Source organism: Gambusia affinis, linkage group LG13 (genome assembly GCF_019740435.1).
Source record: "Gambusia affinis linkage group LG13, SWU_Gaff_1.0, whole genome shotgun sequence".
Taxonomy (NCBI): Eukaryota; Metazoa; Chordata; class Actinopteri; order Cyprinodontiformes; family Poeciliidae; genus Gambusia; species Gambusia affinis.
Genome location: NC_057880.1, coordinates 2,402,777 through 2,419,780, shown reverse-complemented (window position 1 = coordinate 2,419,780; position 17,004 = coordinate 2,402,777). Strand labels below are relative to the sequence as shown.

At 40.5% G+C, this 17,004-nt stretch overlaps 2 protein-coding genes across 3 annotated transcripts; both read left to right on the top strand.

Annotated features, from left to right (window-relative positions):
- The first annotated feature begins 1,087 nt into the window (after positions 1–1,087).
- Positions 1,088–7,725, top strand: napba (N-ethylmaleimide-sensitive factor attachment protein, beta a). Its single transcript, XM_044136854.1, has 10 exons — positions 1,088–1,278; positions 3,657–3,736; positions 3,948–4,064; positions 4,678–4,724; positions 4,816–4,893; positions 4,981–5,036; positions 6,235–6,319; positions 6,415–6,519; positions 6,615–6,683; positions 6,848–7,725. The coding sequence occupies exons 1-10, from the start codon at positions 1,181–1,183 to the stop codon at positions 6,998–7,000; spliced, it is 888 nt and encodes a 295-aa protein (XP_043992789.1). The 5' UTR covers positions 1,088–1,180; the 3' UTR covers positions 7,001–7,725.
- Positions 7,726–8,639: 914 nt separating this feature from the next.
- cdc5l (CDC5 cell division cycle 5-like (S. pombe)) lies at positions 8,640–16,992 on the top strand. 2 transcript variants are annotated; one of them, XM_044136847.1, is made up of 19 exons: positions 8,640–8,945; positions 10,052–10,155; positions 10,296–10,457; positions 10,585–10,712; positions 10,791–10,890; positions 11,006–11,132; positions 11,237–11,328; positions 11,414–11,558; positions 11,689–11,880; positions 12,113–12,261; positions 13,187–13,349; positions 14,010–14,174; positions 14,258–14,338; positions 14,830–15,081; positions 15,164–15,271; positions 15,811–15,900; positions 16,012–16,143; positions 16,457–16,537; positions 16,648–16,992. In XM_044136847.1, exons 1-19 carry the CDS (start codon positions 8,901–8,903, stop codon positions 16,759–16,761), a joined length of 2,430 nt encoding a protein of 809 aa, XP_043992782.1. In that variant the 5' UTR covers positions 8,640–8,900; the 3' UTR covers positions 16,762–16,992. The 2 variants fall into 2 exon arrangements, with proteins under 2 accessions (XP_043992782.1, XP_043992783.1); XM_044136848.1 differs by having other exon boundaries at positions 8,650–8,945; positions 14,013–14,174.
- Positions 16,993–17,004: the final 12 nt, after the last annotated feature.

Here is a 17,004-nt window from a genome sequence, read left to right as displayed (position 1 = left end):
TGAGGTGTATGTGGAATGTTTTCGTCATCATCATGCTGAGTGGATGTTTACTGAAATCTGAAATATTAAAAATAATTAAAAAGATAGTTTTGGCCCCAAGCCAACTGATCTGAAGATGGTTCCAAAACCAGATCGCTAATCCCAAATTTGTAGCCCAGCTCATTTTAATATTATTTTAATTTTGACCGCTGAGCAGAAATGAATACGATGGAGATTTGACCATCTTGAAGTGGACTATGCCGCCTCTAATGTTCAAAAACAGTAAATGCGGTTTCAGTTGCATAATTGGATATGTACTCCAAGAAAGGGAAACTGGGTGTCTGTTATCTTATACCTAAGTGTAACATGTAGCTTCTACAGTATAAAGTTATGTTTTGTCTTTCAGCAGTTTTAAAACATGTAGTTTCATAAAAAAATACACTTTATTTTTTTATTTATTTTTTTTTTTTAGAAAAACATAAATTAAGGTCTGTGTATGCTCAGGAAGCTGATTTCTCAAGGACAACTTTAGCTTTTCTTGCTTTCTGGAACCAACTAATTTAGTGATTAGGTTTTCTAGATATATCATTTTCACTCAAAATATTTGCATTAAAGTCACTCAACGAAATAGTTTATTTCTAAATTAGACCTTTTAATTTGCTGAAAGTTATAATTTTACTACTTTCCTTTAAAAACTCACTTTTTTGTGCATGGCCTTTAGAGACAAGCACCCAAAAATGAATAGAGCAATAGTTCTAGAAAATATGGATTTTTAGAAATTAAGTCAATATTTAATTTTAAAAAATCTATATTATGTTCTAAAAAATATAATCAATTATTATTTAAGGGGACAAATCATTTAGCATGTAGGCTATTATTTTCTTTCACAATGATTTTAAAATAAATTCAGAATAAAATTTGCAGTTTTAACTCGATTTTTTTATATAAAGGGTCAAAAGTGTAAATACTTTTGCAAGATATTAAACTAAGAATAGCACGTTTTTAAATCCTCATGAATATTTTTCTTGCCTTAGCCTGTTGTAATTGCTGTTTCTTCCTGTAGGCGGTGCCATTGAGTCATACTAAGCTCTGTGTCTCTTCCCGCTGAAGAAGAGCGCCAGCCTCCTTCAGCATCAGCACCAGTAGAGACGTCTTCTCTCCCCGCTGCGGAATATAGGCCCGCTTTCAGACCCACCGAGCCATGGACAACTCCGGCAAAGAGAAGGAGGCCATGCAGCTGATGGCCGAGGCCGACAAGAAGGTCAAAGCGTCGGGCTCGTTCCTGGGCGGGATGTTCGGGTAAAGGAAGCTCCTCCATCTGTTTACCAGCGTCTCATTTTGGGCGAAAGGGGGTGAGGGAGAGGGGGGCTTTGTGTACAGAGGGGCCCTCCGTTCATTTTAATAAGATATTCGTTACGAAGATATTTAGATAACCTGAGCATATTAAGTTCGTTTGGTAGCAGTGTGTGTATGTGTGTTTGGGAGGGGATAACGCTGCAGTTCCTGTGGTTATGATAATAACCTTATGCGGATGGTGTCACGTGGAGGAGAGCGGGCTGGGATGGAGCGTGAGGCCGAGCTGAGGATGCAGGGAGCCGCGGAGGAGGAGGAAGAGGAAGAGGAGGAAGATGGTTCTTTTATGTTTGTGTTTGAGGGCGGGAGCGGCAGGGGCGGATGTTTGCGACAGAAGGAAATGAATTTCGCATGAGCTCATCAAATGGATAACGACTGAAAATCACGATTATTGGTTATTGATTGAGGATTCTTAAGATTTCCCAGGAATTATTTTGTTTTGCAGGAGAGATGGCCAGCATCAAATTAAGACTATCATCTTGTTTTAATACTCATTTGATTCATTTATTCAAAAATGTTTTGGAAATAAAATAATATGGACACATTTTGTCACATAACAACCACACACTGCAGTGTATTTTATTGGGATTTTATGTGACAGACTGACATAAAGTCAGTGGGATGGAGCTAAATAAAGAACAAGGAGTAGGTTCACAACCAAAATTACAGCGGAATTGTTTGGATCAAACCATTATGTGTCAGAATGGCCTAGTCAAAGTTCTGACCTAAAACTAACTGAGGATCTGTAACAATAGTTCCTTCCTCCAGTCTGACTGCTTGCTAAAGAATCTTGGGCAATAATTTAAGTCTCTACATGTGGAACAATGGTGGAGACAAACATTAAACCATTAGCAGCTCTCATAGCAACAAAAGGTGGAATCACATATAACACAAAGAAGATCTTTTGAAATATATTGCTGTACTGAGACACAATGTGATCAAGTTTAGTGGGTATGAACACCCGAACATACCCACTAAACTGTCTTAGCTATATTTTTACATTTGCACACTCACCACTAAAGACAATTCAGAGAGACCTATTCAGTTGACCTAACATCGTGTTTCTGTACTGTGGAAAGAAGCTGGAGTTCCCAGAGAGATTGTTGTTGACTTCTATTTTTCAATCTGCTATTTGAGAACTGTGTCTCTGTCTAGACAAATTCTTTTCCAGGTTTATTGGATGGAGTGATCCTGTCAGCCTCTTCTGTTCAGTCTTGTACTTGGTGGAGAATTCCAATCAGTGTTTGACATTTTTCTTAGATATAGGGGAATTCTTCGCGACCCAAAATTGTGAAAATGTCTGTGCCGATTCCTTTAATCCACTCACTGCCAATGTTGAGCAAGCTCTGCAGTGGTGGCAACCCAGCTCTAGTTTTCACGTGGACACTTTCATATCCTTCGGATTGCGTGGTGCCCTGTTGTGCCTCATTTTTAAATCTTACGCATCTCTTTGCAACAAATTAATATGGATCTGATCAGTCTGCGATAACCTCAAGTTGCAAATTTTGCAAAACACCAAATTTTTTTTTCCATGGCGACATTATGGTCACAACTGCTAGAAGTGTCCAGAATGCAAACAAGAACAAAACTTTGACCGATGCACAGGTTTTGGCTGTAATGAGGCAGTGTCCTAGAAAGTTGTGAATTGGGTCACATCTGTATTTTCCATCTGAGCACAAAACATGTTTATTTAATGAGCTGCTGCTCAGAATTAAGAGGCTAATTCAGCCATGTGAACAAGTGGATCTGTAAAATGTATGGCACTAGCAACAATTAAGATAGTAAAGATGTGGAACACAGAACGGTCTTGTATTCTTGAAGGAACATTTAAAAAAAATCCAACTTTCAATTTGAATTGTCTCTTTTCATTGAGTGGAGAAATCTGTTAAGAGAAAACTTTAACAAAAATCCTTGCTGGGACATTCATAGATCCCTTTGTTGTCAGCATTTTGTACAACTTTCTTTTCCCAACAGAACAGCATTTTGTACAGTAAGACCATAGAGAGGTGGGGGACTTGTGCTTTTTCTCTTTCCACAATCTTTTTAGTCATTTTTTTATATGGCTCATATCTCTACATATTACGAGCTACTTTACGTCCACTGGTTTGTGTGTTTTTGCTGGAGGGTCTGCTCATCACCAGCTGTCCTCTGCAGTGAGACCTGCAGGCTCAGCTCTTTTTGTTTTTTTTCCCCCTCACTGGAGAACTGACACTAACATGAATCAGCACAAGCATGCGGATTGTTTTCTCCCTTTAAAACCGCATTTACAGTGTGACGTTAGCATAAAATGAGGTAATAATTGGGTTTTGTGTGGTCTGTTACAGGGGGAACCATAAGGTGGAGGACGCCTGTGAAATATACGCGAGAGCAGCCAACATGTTTAAGATGGCAAAGAACTGGAGTGGTAGGTGACAAGAAAAACAGCTAACGATCCATGTTAACAGCTAATGTGGAGGACAGTGTCTGCTCCAAATAAAGCAGGAAATAACAGCTCATACTGAGTAAACTGTAGCTGATTAGATGTGCTTTTTGAACACCAAGTCTGACAATAAGAGATTTCCATTAGTTTGTGAGTTTAGTTGTGAATGTTTCAACTATTAACGCTGTGCGTTCAGCTGCAGGGAACGCATTCTGCCAGGCCGCCCGGCTCCACATGCAGCTTCAGAACAAGCTGGACTCCGCCACGAGCTTCGTTGATGCTGGCAACGCCTACAAGAAGGCCGACCCGCCGGGTGAGAGCTGCCACAGCAGTGTGTTTGGGTTTCATCAAACAGAGATGGGTTTAGATGTTAGAAACAGAAAGTTTAAATTTAGACAATTTTTTTATTTATATATATAATTTTTTTTTTCCACAGCAGAATGTACCAATCCTGCACTGTGTTTGAAAAAAGTTGGACTTTTCTAAAAACAAGTTAATTTTCATGCCAAAGTAAAAGAAACTTCACAAAACAAGAATGACTGAAACAGTTAAAAGAAGATTCCAAGGTTTTACGAAGAGACAGAGTCTGAGTTTGGCTGTAATTCATTATGCAAATTTAGTTTTACATTCCAGAAGGAAGCATCGGGACGTTTTTCTACCATTCCCATCCCAGCATCGTCTCTTACTGTCTTGTCATTCGACTCTTGAGTGCAGGTGTGTGAAGCATTAAAATGGGTCGACGTGTCACTCAAGGAAAAGAGATATCTAGGTTTCTTCGTGAGGCGCTTAATGAAGCAGTGTAGGTTAGCAGGTTAACAGTCACAGAGGAAGCAAACCAAGATAAAAAAAAATCGTTAATTTTACTTAATAGGCTCAGAAAGACTTCATAAGAGTTTCCTCTCCTTTCTACCCGTCTCTCTTTCCAGAGGCCATCAACTGTCTAAACCAGGCCATTGACATCTACACTGACATGGTGAGCACTGCTGAAGACATTACATTCCTCTGTGTGGGACTCAGACCTTTGAATAAAACATAATATGTGTGTGTTTGTGTTGTTGTAACAGGGCCGGTTTACCATCGCAGCCAAACATCATATCACCATAGCAGAGATTTATGAATCTGAGCTGGTGGATATTGAAAAGGTAAAATGATATTTTTTTCTTCCTGATATAAAGCTGATGTGACATTTGTGTTAAGCAAACTAACTAAATGTTTATGTGTTTGTTCAGGCGATTGCTCACTATGAGCAGGCAGCAGATTATTACAAGGGAGAGGAGTCAAACAGGTAAACATGTTAGTAATAAATGTCATATATACAGAACACACATGGCAAACACACACACACACACACACTCACACATACACACACACACACACAGGGCCCTGGATTAGCATCTAGATATCTTGTATGTTTTTTGGTTGATACTGATATTTTACAATGCTTTCATCAGTAGAGTAATTCATTCAGGTAATGTCCAGTTCAACAGAAGAGGAACTGAATACATTCAGTGTTTCTCTAGTCTGGTCATTGCCTCCCTGTTCCATTCAACTCGATTCAAATCTCCCTTCACAGCACAATCTAGGCTTCCTCCCATTGAAGTGAATGTCTGGTAGAACTTCATCCTGGCCAATCAGTGAATAGAAGGAGAAGTTGTGGATAATGACATTGATTTGCTGCACTGTTTTAGAATTGTAGCCTGCCTGTAGTTTCTGCAATGATTTTGGAAGAAGTAAATGAAGACGTTCAGTGTGTGTGTTGGTCACGCCTCCAAACATTAACAGCCACATCGTTCAAATCTCTTTGTAGTGGAGAACGGTTGTTTACAGCCATCCATGCATTTTTCAGTTAGCTTCATAGTGTTGAACTGGCACATTATATAATGTCATGGCCAAATGCTAGCGATTGGATCAAATTTAATGTAATTAAGAAAAATGGCCAAAGGATGGCAGTGTTGGGTGAAAAATCTATCATGAGCATGGAGAGCAAGAGAAAATGTTTAAATAGAATGGACTTAGATCTGTGGTGGGGCTCTGGTAGATGTTCTTTATTCCTGGAACATCACCACCCTGGTGGTGAGGATGCCTGAGCCCTCAACTGGTATCCCTCCATGGCCAGACGCAGTCGCTCTACTCTGACGGAGCTTCTCATCCTATCTCTAAGGGAGAGTCTGATTCCCTGCTGAGGAAACTCATCTCCGCTTGTATCCACGATCTAGTTCCATCAGTCACTTCCCAACGATTAGGAAAGGAATGTAGATTGACTGGCCAAGTCTTTCTTAAATAACCAGTGCCGTCAACCAGTGCTCACATCACTGCCAGCAGTAGATGGTTTAATTTTTTACAATCTATTCAACAAACATTTACCTCTGGGGTAGTATTTCATATGAAAACTAGCTCTGAAACAAACAATAATGATGTTGTCAGTGTTGCTTACACACTACTGTGTTCCACTGATGAAGCAACGAGTTTTCTTTATGTTTCAGCTCAGCTAACAAATGTCTTCTGAAGGTCGGACACTACAGCGCTCAACTGGAACAGTATCAGAAAGCCATCGAAATCTACGAACAGGTACCCAGCAGGGAGTACCTGTTTTTTTTAATATCTTTATATCTAGATAAAGATATAAAAAAAGGAATATGTTTGTGTGTGCGTGTGTGTTTCAGGTTGCTATGAGCACTATGGACAATCCTCTGCTGAAGTACAATGCCAAAGAGTATTTCTTCAAAGCGTCATTGTGTCACTTCATAGTGGATGAGCTTAATGCTAAGGTAACACCCTTCTGTCCATGTTCGGTTGTTCCACTGCTTCAGCTTTAAAGTGTTCAGTGTTAGCAGCTAGCTTACCTGAGCCTTGTGTTTTCCAGTTGGCCATAGAGAAGTATGAAGAGATGTTTCCAGCTTTCTCAGATTCAAGAGAGCTCAAACTGTTAAAGGTATGTTCCTTTCCTCACTAAAGAAAACATACCTAACCATTTTCAAAGTAAGCAACACGCTAAAGCTCTAAGCAAAAAATTAACTGCTAAAAATCTTATTTTTCCATGGTTACATTGTATTTCACTTTGCTGTGAAAGTAACTTTGCAAATTTCGTTTTAACAGAAACTCCTTGAGGCCCACGAGGAACAGAACAGCGAGGCGTTCACAGAGGCTGTGAAGGAGTTTGACTCCGTGTCCCGTCTGGACCAGTGGCTGACCACAATGCTGCTCCGCATCAAAAAGACCATCCAGGGAGACGCTGGAGACTTAAAGTAAAGAAACATCAGAGAAGGGGAGAGAGATGCAGAGGAAAAAACAGAATGATGGAGAAAAGTGAATGGGGTTGAGGGAGGGAGGGATGGTGGCATTTAGAGAGTTTACAAATGTACATATCAGTCTGCATGTGACCCCAGTCAAATTAGCACCCCCTTTAAATCACCTTAAAGCACCCTGTGTCCCCCGTCCCACAGTATTGCTCCGTAACACTGGACAGAATTACACTAAAAGAGACAAAGTGGGAAGATGATGTGTGTGTGCAACAGAGAAAATGTGCGTGCGTGTCCACTCCAGTAGGATCAAATCTACTTTTTGATGAAGTGTGCATATATATATGATACTGAAAAATATAGAAATGCTATTTAAGAAATTGTTCATATTTATTGTCAATACTGAAGATATTGTTTGTTATTGTGCTCAGTGTTAAAATCTGTCTAAATATTTTAGGTATCGGTCCTCTGTAATCTCCTCTTATGTTTTCCTTATGGCTTCACGCCATATCTGAGTTAGTAAAGTCCCACCCTGTGATTGGTCGACTCTTGTGAGGGCGGAGCAGTTAGTTAACAGCTAGCTTCTGTTGCTGCCTTCTTTGTGCATGTCTGCGTTGACGTAAATGTTCTGTGTTGTGCTATCATGTAAAAACCTGTGTGTAGCCTGATACATTTATGTGAAATCAGTAAATATGTACCTCAGATATTGAGCTGAAATAAAACGTCATCACTCTACATGTCGGTATTTATTCAGCAGGCAGATGAAATTGACTGTATTTATTACGTAACAATGAACCTTTAACCAGCGCCTGTTCACTGAATGTTGTATATTAGGAGTTCTTAAAGACTTGGTACCTGCTTTACTAAGTTCTGGATTTAACTTAATATAACATATATAACATATAACATCTGTATTAACATATAACATCTGTATTACAAATATATAGCTACATTTGGGTAGTAAAAAAACAAACTGCACATCGATTTGAACACAAAATCTCCACAATAAAACGTGGTAGAATCATGGTGTTGGGAGGTTTTTCTTCTCAGAAGTAAGAATTCTAGACAAAGATAATTTACAAATAGATGGAAATAAATAATTCAGATCAATTCCGTCTTATTTATATAATACCAATTAACACTAAATATCACTTCAAGACATTTTAAAAGGGAAACAACAACTTTGCCTACTTACAAAGATTGGTGCAGGTACACCTTAGTTGTGAGACAGAATCTATAAAAACATCCAGAATATTACATTATTTCATTTCTGATATTGATTTCTTACACTTAAAGTGCAATATTGCAGTCCAGTCATTTTTTCCCTGATATTCAGTTTTATATGTACCTGTAGCTAATTCAATTTCCAATTTGGGATCAAAGTATTTTTGAATTGAAGCGATTGAAATGTCACCAAGAGGAGTTTTCCACATTTTAAAATATGTGAGATTAATTGCATTTGTTGTAACTGCAGACCTTATAAAAACTATTTTGCAATAAAACATTTTTTAAAATGATTTATTTAAAATATGTATTTCAATAACGTCTTTAATAAATTGATTCAATATGATATGTGATGGACCGAAATCGGTTAACCTTTTAAATGAGTGTTTTTACATGTCTAGTAGGTACCTAGTCTGTTCATAAAGTGTGACTTTGATAACTAAAATCATAGATATATAAGATTAAAATTACATGGGAACAAATATGGACGAACACTCGGACTTATTTCCCCCGAACACCTTCAAGAATTCTGCGACACTTCCGGTGCATGGCGGTTTCTCGTAGCATTCTGCATTTTGTTGGCTGTTCGTTTTTATATGACAGGATTGACGTTCCTCAGCTCAGGACTTGCGAATAAGGTTGATTATTCCAGTTGTTGAAGGGAAACAAACGAGCGCACCGTCAAGATGCCGCGAATTATGATAAAAGGAGGCGTTTGGCGCAACACTGAGGTACGTGTTTACATGGTTAGCCTGAAGCTAACTGCTGTTACCCTGAACCAATGGCTAAAGTTAGCATGAAGCTAGACGTTAATATAACGGTATTCTGATCAAGTAGCAACCTTATTTTATTTGCGTCTATGTAATATGAACAGTTTAGTTACTTGAGAGGCGTAGGTTATGTGATATTGACCAGGTAACTTGTTATCCAGCTGGTTAAAAGCGATAACGTCATTAGCAAAGAGAAATACAGCATTCAACACCTGGCGGTGTTTGCTCTCGAGGAAAACTTAATAATATAAACTAATAGCTTCATAAATATTTCAAAAAACCTGTTTGCGTAATTTTTTTTAGCATTATTCTTGTAATGCTAAAAAAATGTTTTATCATTTGCCATTACCTAAAATATTCAATATTATAGAGTTCGTTGGCTACCTTAAGTTTCAGGCACCATTACATTGAACACCGAAAAACAGTGGATTCATTCAGGCATTGTGACAGACTGCCTTTCTTAGCCCCCTTCAGATAATTTCCCATTTAATTATTTATTTTTAATAATCTAGTCAATAAGAGGAACTTTTTTTCATGTCAGATCCTCAGGGTTGCCAGATCTGATTGTTTCCAGCCCAAACACAAATCTCATTTTTGTGCATATGTGTTCTGCCTGTATAATAACTCTAAACACCTTTTGGGGTGTTTATGGTTGACATTGTGATGACTCTCTTGATGATGCAATTACTATTAATTATTTATATTTATTTTGAAAAGTGTAGAATCTGTCAAGCTGTACACGTTCTAAATATTTTAAAATAAATTAACACTTCTGTCACCCAATAACTATTTTCATAGAATTTTCCATACTAATGTATGAATAGACATTTCATACTTGGGCAGCCCAAATTTGAACAGCCTATCCAAAGATGTTTTTTTTTTTCAAGTCCAACCTACTAGAAGCTCTGTTGGGTGGAAATCCACCCAATCTGGCAACACTCCACATCAAAGCATAGTTTTGCAATCTAGAAATTCTTTTATTTCTTTTATTTTATGCGTCACAATTAACTTTATTTGTCATTGTACTGGAAATGGAAGATAATTTGACTGATTATTTGTGTTTGTAGGATGAAATCCTCAAGGCGGCGGTGATGAAATATGGGAAGAATCAGTGGTCGCGTATCGCCTCGCTGCTCCATCGAAAGTCTGCCAAACAGTGCAAGGCCCGATGGTGAGTCCTGACAGACGCTTGAATTACTAAAAGATGCACGTTAATCACGTTTCACTGTGGGTTGGTGTTACCAGCATTCTTCAGTGGAGCTGACTTGTTTAAATCTGAATCGTAAAGCCTGGCTGTGCTTCTTCCTGCAGGTACGAGTGGCTGGATCCCAGCATCAAGAAGACAGAATGGTCCAGAGAGGAAGAGGAGAAGCTGCTTCACCTGGCCAAGCTGATGCCCACTCAATGGAGGACCATCGCTCCCATCATCGGCCGCACCGCTGCCCAGTGTCTGGAGCATTATGAATACCTGCTGTACGACGTCTTTTACACATTTTTACACCAAATTCAAACCAAAACAGACCAACTGTGGTTTGGAATACTCTATCCATCACAATCAGGATAAATGTGTGATCATAGGTGTGATTTTGTGTTTGTTCAGAGACAAAGCCGCCCAGAGGGAGAATGAGGAAGAGGTGGGAGACGATCCCCGGAAGTTAAAACCAGGAGAGATCGATCCGAATCCCGAGACCAAACCGGCCAGACCCGACCCGGTGGACATGGACGAAGGTGGCCGACGCTCAGGGATTTGATCTGCTCTGGTAACTGGCTTGGCGTGTTAATGTTTGTCTGTGTTTCTGGTTGCAGATGAGCTGGAGATGCTGTCGGAGGCCAGAGCTCGTCTGGCCAACACTCAGGGCAAAAAAGCGAAGCGAAAAGCCCGAGAGAAACAGCTGGAGGAAGCCAGGTTCAAACATCTCTGTGTTTTCAGTCATTAAATAAACTCACAGCTGAGGGACTTCAGTCTCAGGAGAATTTCTTAAAAATATTTATGTAGATATATATTTTCTCTTTGATTGCAGACGATTGGCTGCACTGCAGAAACGCAGGGAGCTGAGAGCGGCGGGCATCAACGTCCAGAAGAAGAGGAAGAAGAAGAGAGGAGTGGACTACAACGCCGAGATCCCCTTTGAGAAAAAACCTTCAGCGGTATTTGATCATGGATTAGCAGAACATGTTGATTCATGCGTTCACAATGAGTAAGAGGTGAGAGACCATGAGACAAGCTCATTGGTTTAATTTTGTTTACATAGGGTTTCTATGACACCAGCATGGAGCAATATGATGCTCTGGAACCAAACTTTAAACGGCTCAGACAGCAGCACCTGGAGGGAGAACTCCGCAAGTCAGTAACCTTCAGATTTGTTCTCGCGCATCAGTTGAAGTGTTTACAGATAAAAACAAATGTGTGGTTGGTTGGTTGGTTGTAGTGAACGGGAGGAGAGGGACAGGAAGAAGGATAAACAGAAGATCAAGAAAAAGAAAGAGAGCGATCTGCCGTCTGCCATCCTGCAGACCAGCGGAGTGGCCGAGTTCACCAAGAAACGCTCCAAACTGGTCCTACCTGCACCACAGGTACCCGCTGCCAGAGCAGCGCATCATCACCCGGCTGCATGCAGTGCATTACTGGAGATCAGCATGCTGAATGATCCTTTTTCTATTCTAAACAAACCGCTTCAGTTGCTTCATCCGTCTGCACTCTTAGATCAGTGATGTTGAGTTGGAGGAAGTGGTGAAAATGGGCGTGGCCAGCGAGGTGGCTCGTCAGGCGGCCGAGGAGAGTGAAGGCGGGAACTCGGCCTCCTCCACCCTGCTGTCAGAGTACAGCGTCACCAACAACATGAGCACAGGACTCCGCACGCCACGGACCCCTGCTGCCCAGGACAGGATACTGCAGGTGAATCACAGAGCTTTTACTCTCTGTCATTGTTTTAGTGTGCCTCTTGTTGCCATAGAAACAAATCCTTACCTACAAGGACTGCCGGAACAAATAAAAGCCAAATTAGCGTTCTTATTTCTTTAATTGATCTAAAATATTTGTCTCATTTGGAGTTTACTTGTTTTGTTTCAGTGGAATGTGTGTCATATTTCCAGTGCATAACTGGACTGTTCTGTGTTTTCTCTGTCAGGAAGCACAGAACCTGATGGCTCTGACCAACATCGACACGCCCCTGAAGGGAGGCCTCAACACGCCGCTGCACGAGAGCGACTTCAGCGGCGTGACGCCCCAGAGACAGCAGGTCCAGACGCCCAACACCGTGCTCAGCACACCGTTCAGGTAGAGGCAGCCATCACACAGCAACTAGTGTGTCCTGGTGTCTGGCAGCGCACACACACACACACACACACACACACACAGCTGCCTAATGACATCAAGAAAGAGTCAATCCAGCCACAGATGACTAAAGAGCCATTTTGTCTGCCAACTTGAAGATCTCATCTCTTGAACATTCCCTTCCAAGCTGAAGTACGGCGTCACATTCCTGTCAAAAACCCAGAGGAGTTTATTAAGCAATCCCTCAGAGAGTAAACTTTAATTTTACAAAGAACATTTCATACTGGAACTGTAAGATATTTAAAAAATCCAAAATAAAAACCAACCCGGAACTATAAATTAAATATATTAAGAAGTATCTGTGAACAATTAATTAACCCTTAAAAGAATATTAATCACCAGAATTTTAATAATCAAGATTATTTTAATTTATCATGCAGTTAATTGCTGATTGCAAAAGGTTTTGCAGTAACTCTTAGGAGTGATTTGATTGGCCGGACTTTCAGCTCAAATCCAGTGTCTGTCAGCACAGAACTCTGTCTGATAGACAGGATGAAGAAAAAAATCAACAAACTTTACTTTTTCTTACCTTCTTATTCTTCGCTGTCCTTCTATGTCGTTGTCTTCTTTTATATTTGGATCCACATTTCTTCTTCTTATGTTATTACGCTTAACTTCACTACCAAAGACAAGTTACTTCAAATTTTTTTGGACTTTTTTCCAGCTCTGTGCTTCAGTTCCCAGCAGCTCCTAATGGTATCCTTCACTTTAAAGACGATGGCAGTTTAGAAGCAGAGTCTAAACTGTCGACTCGTTATTTTGCTTTATGTAAAGGTTGAGAAACGGTGGAAAAGTTTCTTTTTTTACGTTTCATTTGTGTCGTTTTCTTCTCATGAACTCGACATCTTGGTTCCCTTTGCTCCTCCAGAACCCCCGGACCGGGCCAGGCCTCTGACGGGATGACCCCTGTGGCGGGGGAGATGACCCCTAGGGTTACTCCAGGGTTGACCCCTGGCCGCACGCCTCTGAGGGACAAACTGAACATCAACACAGAGGACCAGCTGGCAGACCCGGCGTTCGCCAAACACGTGGTAAAAAACCCCCGAAAAAACATGAACCTCTTAAAACTTTGACTCCCTTCTGAATTTTCATATTATGTCGTATTACAGCCATAAAGTTTGATCAATTTTATTGGGAATTTCTGTGATTAAACCAACACAAAGTTGGTCTTTCTCATATAATCAAGAAAAATAAAGTTCCTGTTTGCAACCTCACAAATAAAAACCTGTCACAATAAATTCTACTGGATGAGAAATTGTCCAGTAATTATCACAACAAACAATAAAATTGATGTTTGTAGGACACTGACAGGTATTGTTATGTAATTATATAAATATGAATTTGGCTCCTCAAAAACCAATGAAGTTTTTATTTTGTAAAGAACACGTCACACTATACCTGGAAGACACTTTAAATAAATATCCAAATTAAAATGGAAATAAAACCACACTCAACTGAAACAGCAAATAAAATGAATCATAAAGTCTCCAAACAAAATTATCATATAGTTATGATAAATTAATAAATGATTAATTGCTTGTTGAATCTGTCTTATTTGCAAAATTTGAATGACTTTTGGGGGTGTGAATACTTTAGCTTGTGAGTGATGGATTTAATTTGCCCACAGTAGGAAGTTTATTTGTTGGGAGAAACAACATGGAGACTAAAGGTTGTATGTTTACTCGTTACAGCAGAAGGAAAGCCTGCAGCAGCTGAGACAAGGCCTGATGTCACTTCCTGTCCCCAAGAACGACTTTGAGATCGTTCTTCCTGAGAACGCAGAGAAAGAACTGGAAGAGACGGAGATGGAGAGTGGATTCGTGGAGGACTCTGCGGACATAGAGGCACGCAAGCAGGTATGCTGCAGAAACACAGAGGATTTAATGAAATTCAGATTTCTGACTCTGTTTTATTCAAATCTGCCGATTTGTTTCATCAGGCTCAACGGGACGCAGAAAGAGAGAAGGAGCTGAAACTTCGGCACACATCTGTTCAGAGGAACCTCCCCAGGCCGACTGAGGTTTGGTTTGATTAGTTATTTAAATGACCTATTAGTGAAGGTTTAGTTTTATCTGTGTAAGCTGCGTTTGCATTGCCAATGTGCACAAATCTTTGTTGATATTGTGCTAATGTAAAAAAAAACACAATTTTGCAATTACAGTGTTTCCAATTAATAACACCAGCTGCACATTATCTGCCAAAAAAAAAAACAACAAAAAAAACAATCCATTATCCTCCTACCACTTCCTGTCGTCTCCTTTGTCTTTTCTGCCAGTAGTAACACCTGGTTGTTGATCATGTGACTCGTGTTTCCATTGTAGTTTTGCGAGTTACATCTATTTTCAAAAGACCCATTGTAGTGCCAAAACATTTGAATGAAAAATGTTTTGTTTTTTTTAAATTGGCGTATTTCCATTAATTGAATTTATTTTTCAGTTTACGTCATTCTACAGTTAATGGAAACTCGGCTACAGATGCCGGCGTGTGAACCTAGATCTGTTTACGGTGCAGGTTAACGAGTCAGTGCTCCGCCCTGCGTCCATGGAGCCGCTCACCGACCTGCAGGTGGCCGAGGAGCTCATCAAACAGGAAATGATCACCATGCTGCACCACGACTGCCTGCACCACCCATCATCTAGCGCGGTCACTCAGCTGCAGCGCGCCAAAACCAAGGGACCCACTTCTACGTCCAACAACGCCTCACACATCTCTTACCTGGAAACCCACCCCTACAAGCCCATCAGCACGGAGGAGATGGAACAGGTCAGACACACCACTGTCTGCAGATGTTCCATCCAATCATTTAAAGCTCATGTAAACTGATGCCACACATGTTGATGAATAGGCAAAAGCGATCCTGACTGCAGAGATGGAGGTGGTGAAGGTAGGGATGGGCCACGGAGATCTCAGCATGGAGGCCTACACCCAGGTGTGGGAGGAATGCTACGGACAGGTGAGAACCCAGGATGACTGTAGCACTTGGCAAATGAAATGTTGGTGGATTCATGTGATGGTCTTCAATTTTTTATTTATTTATTTGATTTTTTTTGCCTTTATATACACATTAACATAAATAGCAAATAGTTAAATTGAGACATGCAACGGTGTGATCACATGGTTTTGTTGTATCGGTAATTTAAAGTTTTAACAGAATTAAAAGATGCTTCAAGTATTTATTGAATTTAGGTGTAATGCCGAATTACACCTCAGGGTGGCGGTGGTTGTGTAAGATGGTTTTGCCCAGCGGTGCAGTTAGCTGAATTTCAAGAATGTTTTAAACTTAAAATAAAAAACAGCATTATTTGTATTGAGTTCACAGTAATATGATGTGCTTTATTTAAAAAAGAAAAAAGAAGTGTATATGCAGATACAGTTAATTGAGGGTCTCAAGTTAAAAAACGTTGAAGACTACTGCTCTAGATTCTTCACCCTGACTCAGTTTTATCGTTCTAAAGTTTTAGAGCAGTAAAACATGTTCGTCCTGCTGCACAGGTCCTGTATCTGGCTGGTCAGAACCGGTACACTCGAGCTAACCTGGCATCAAAGAAAGATCGAATCGAAAGTCTGGAGAAGAAACTAGAGGTAAGGTGGAGAACATTTTGAGGAGTCTTGTTGGTTTTCTTTTATTTTATGCTGCTGTGTATGTGAGTTCTGATCCAGACACTGACATCCCAGTACTTGTGAACCCTCCAGGTGAATCGAGGCCACATGACAGCAGAGGCTCGAAGAGCAGCTAAACTGGAGAAGAAGCTGAAAATTCTGCTGGGAGGTTTTCAGTCCAGAGCGCTGGGGCTCCTTAAGCAGCACAATGAACTCTGGGAGCAGGTACTGACACAGGATTTTACACCAGCAGGTCGTTGGTCTTAAGGCAGGGGTGGGCTCTCCTGGTCCTGGAGGGCCGGTGTCCTGCAACTCTTAGAGTCTCCCTGGTCCAACACACCTGAATCCAATAGCTGAAGTGCAGTCAGGTTCTTCAGAGTCCTGCTAATGACTTCATTATTTGACTCAAGTATGTTGAAGTAGAGATGCATCTAACAGTTGCAGAACACCGGCCCTCGAGGAGCAGGAGTGCCCACCCCTTTCTTAGGGGGACTCAGTATGTAGATTGCAGGAATGTAATGTCTGTGTTGTCCACTAGGTGGAGCAAGCAGCCACAGAGCTGCAGACTTTCAATCAGCTGAAGCAACAAGAGGATCTGGCCATTCCTAGGAGACAAGCTGTAATACATTAAACTCTTTCAGTGATTTTGGATTTTCAGTTAGTTGTAGAAAGTGAAGGTTACAGTTACATGGTAATAATTACTAAGATGAAACTTGGTGTGTTTTTCAGGCTCTGCTGGAGGATGTGGACCGGCAGATGGAGAGAGAGAAAGAACTTCAGCAGAGATATGGAGAGCTGCTGATGGAGAGAGAGTCTCTGCTCAGCGGCACGCAGAAGTTCTGAGCAACACATTCGATCTGAAACTGATCATAGGGACTCGGATGTAGAACATAACCATCCACATCGTCGTATTGAACAGCGTTTTTTAGTTTTGTTTTTGATCATCACTTCAAACCTCTGAGAAGCTCTGCCTCTATGTGCTGATGTTGCTGTGATGCCCCAAGCTGCGTTTTGAGCATGTTCAGTAGTTGTCATCTCTGTACCAGTGACCAATAAAGTTTTTCATCAATCAAACCCATAAGTCCT

Excerpts from the sequence above, each read along its gene's own strand:
- cdc5l (XM_044136847.1), top strand. The coding sequence starts at position 8,901 with ATGCCGCGAATTATGATAAAAGGAGGCGTTTGGCGCAACACTGAG. Across the intron at positions 10,458-10,584 it reads GAGCATTATGAATACCTGCT|AGACAAAGCCGCCCAGAGGG; the intron begins GTACGACGTCTT and ends GTGTTTGTTCAG. Across the intron at positions 10,891-11,005 it reads AAACAGCTGGAGGAAGCCAG|ACGATTGGCTGCACTGCAGA; the intron begins GTTCAAACATCT and ends CTTTGATTGCAG.
- napba (XM_044136854.1), top strand. The coding sequence starts at position 1,181 with ATGGACAACTCCGGCAAAGAGAAGGAGGCCATGCAGCTGATGGCCGAG. Across the intron at positions 1,279-3,656 it reads TTCCTGGGCGGGATGTTCGG|GGGGAACCATAAGGTGGAGG; the intron begins GTAAAGGAAGCT and ends GGTCTGTTACAG. Across the intron at positions 6,320-6,414 it reads CCATCGAAATCTACGAACAG|GTTGCTATGAGCACTATGGA; the intron begins GTACCCAGCAGG and ends TGTGTGTTTCAG.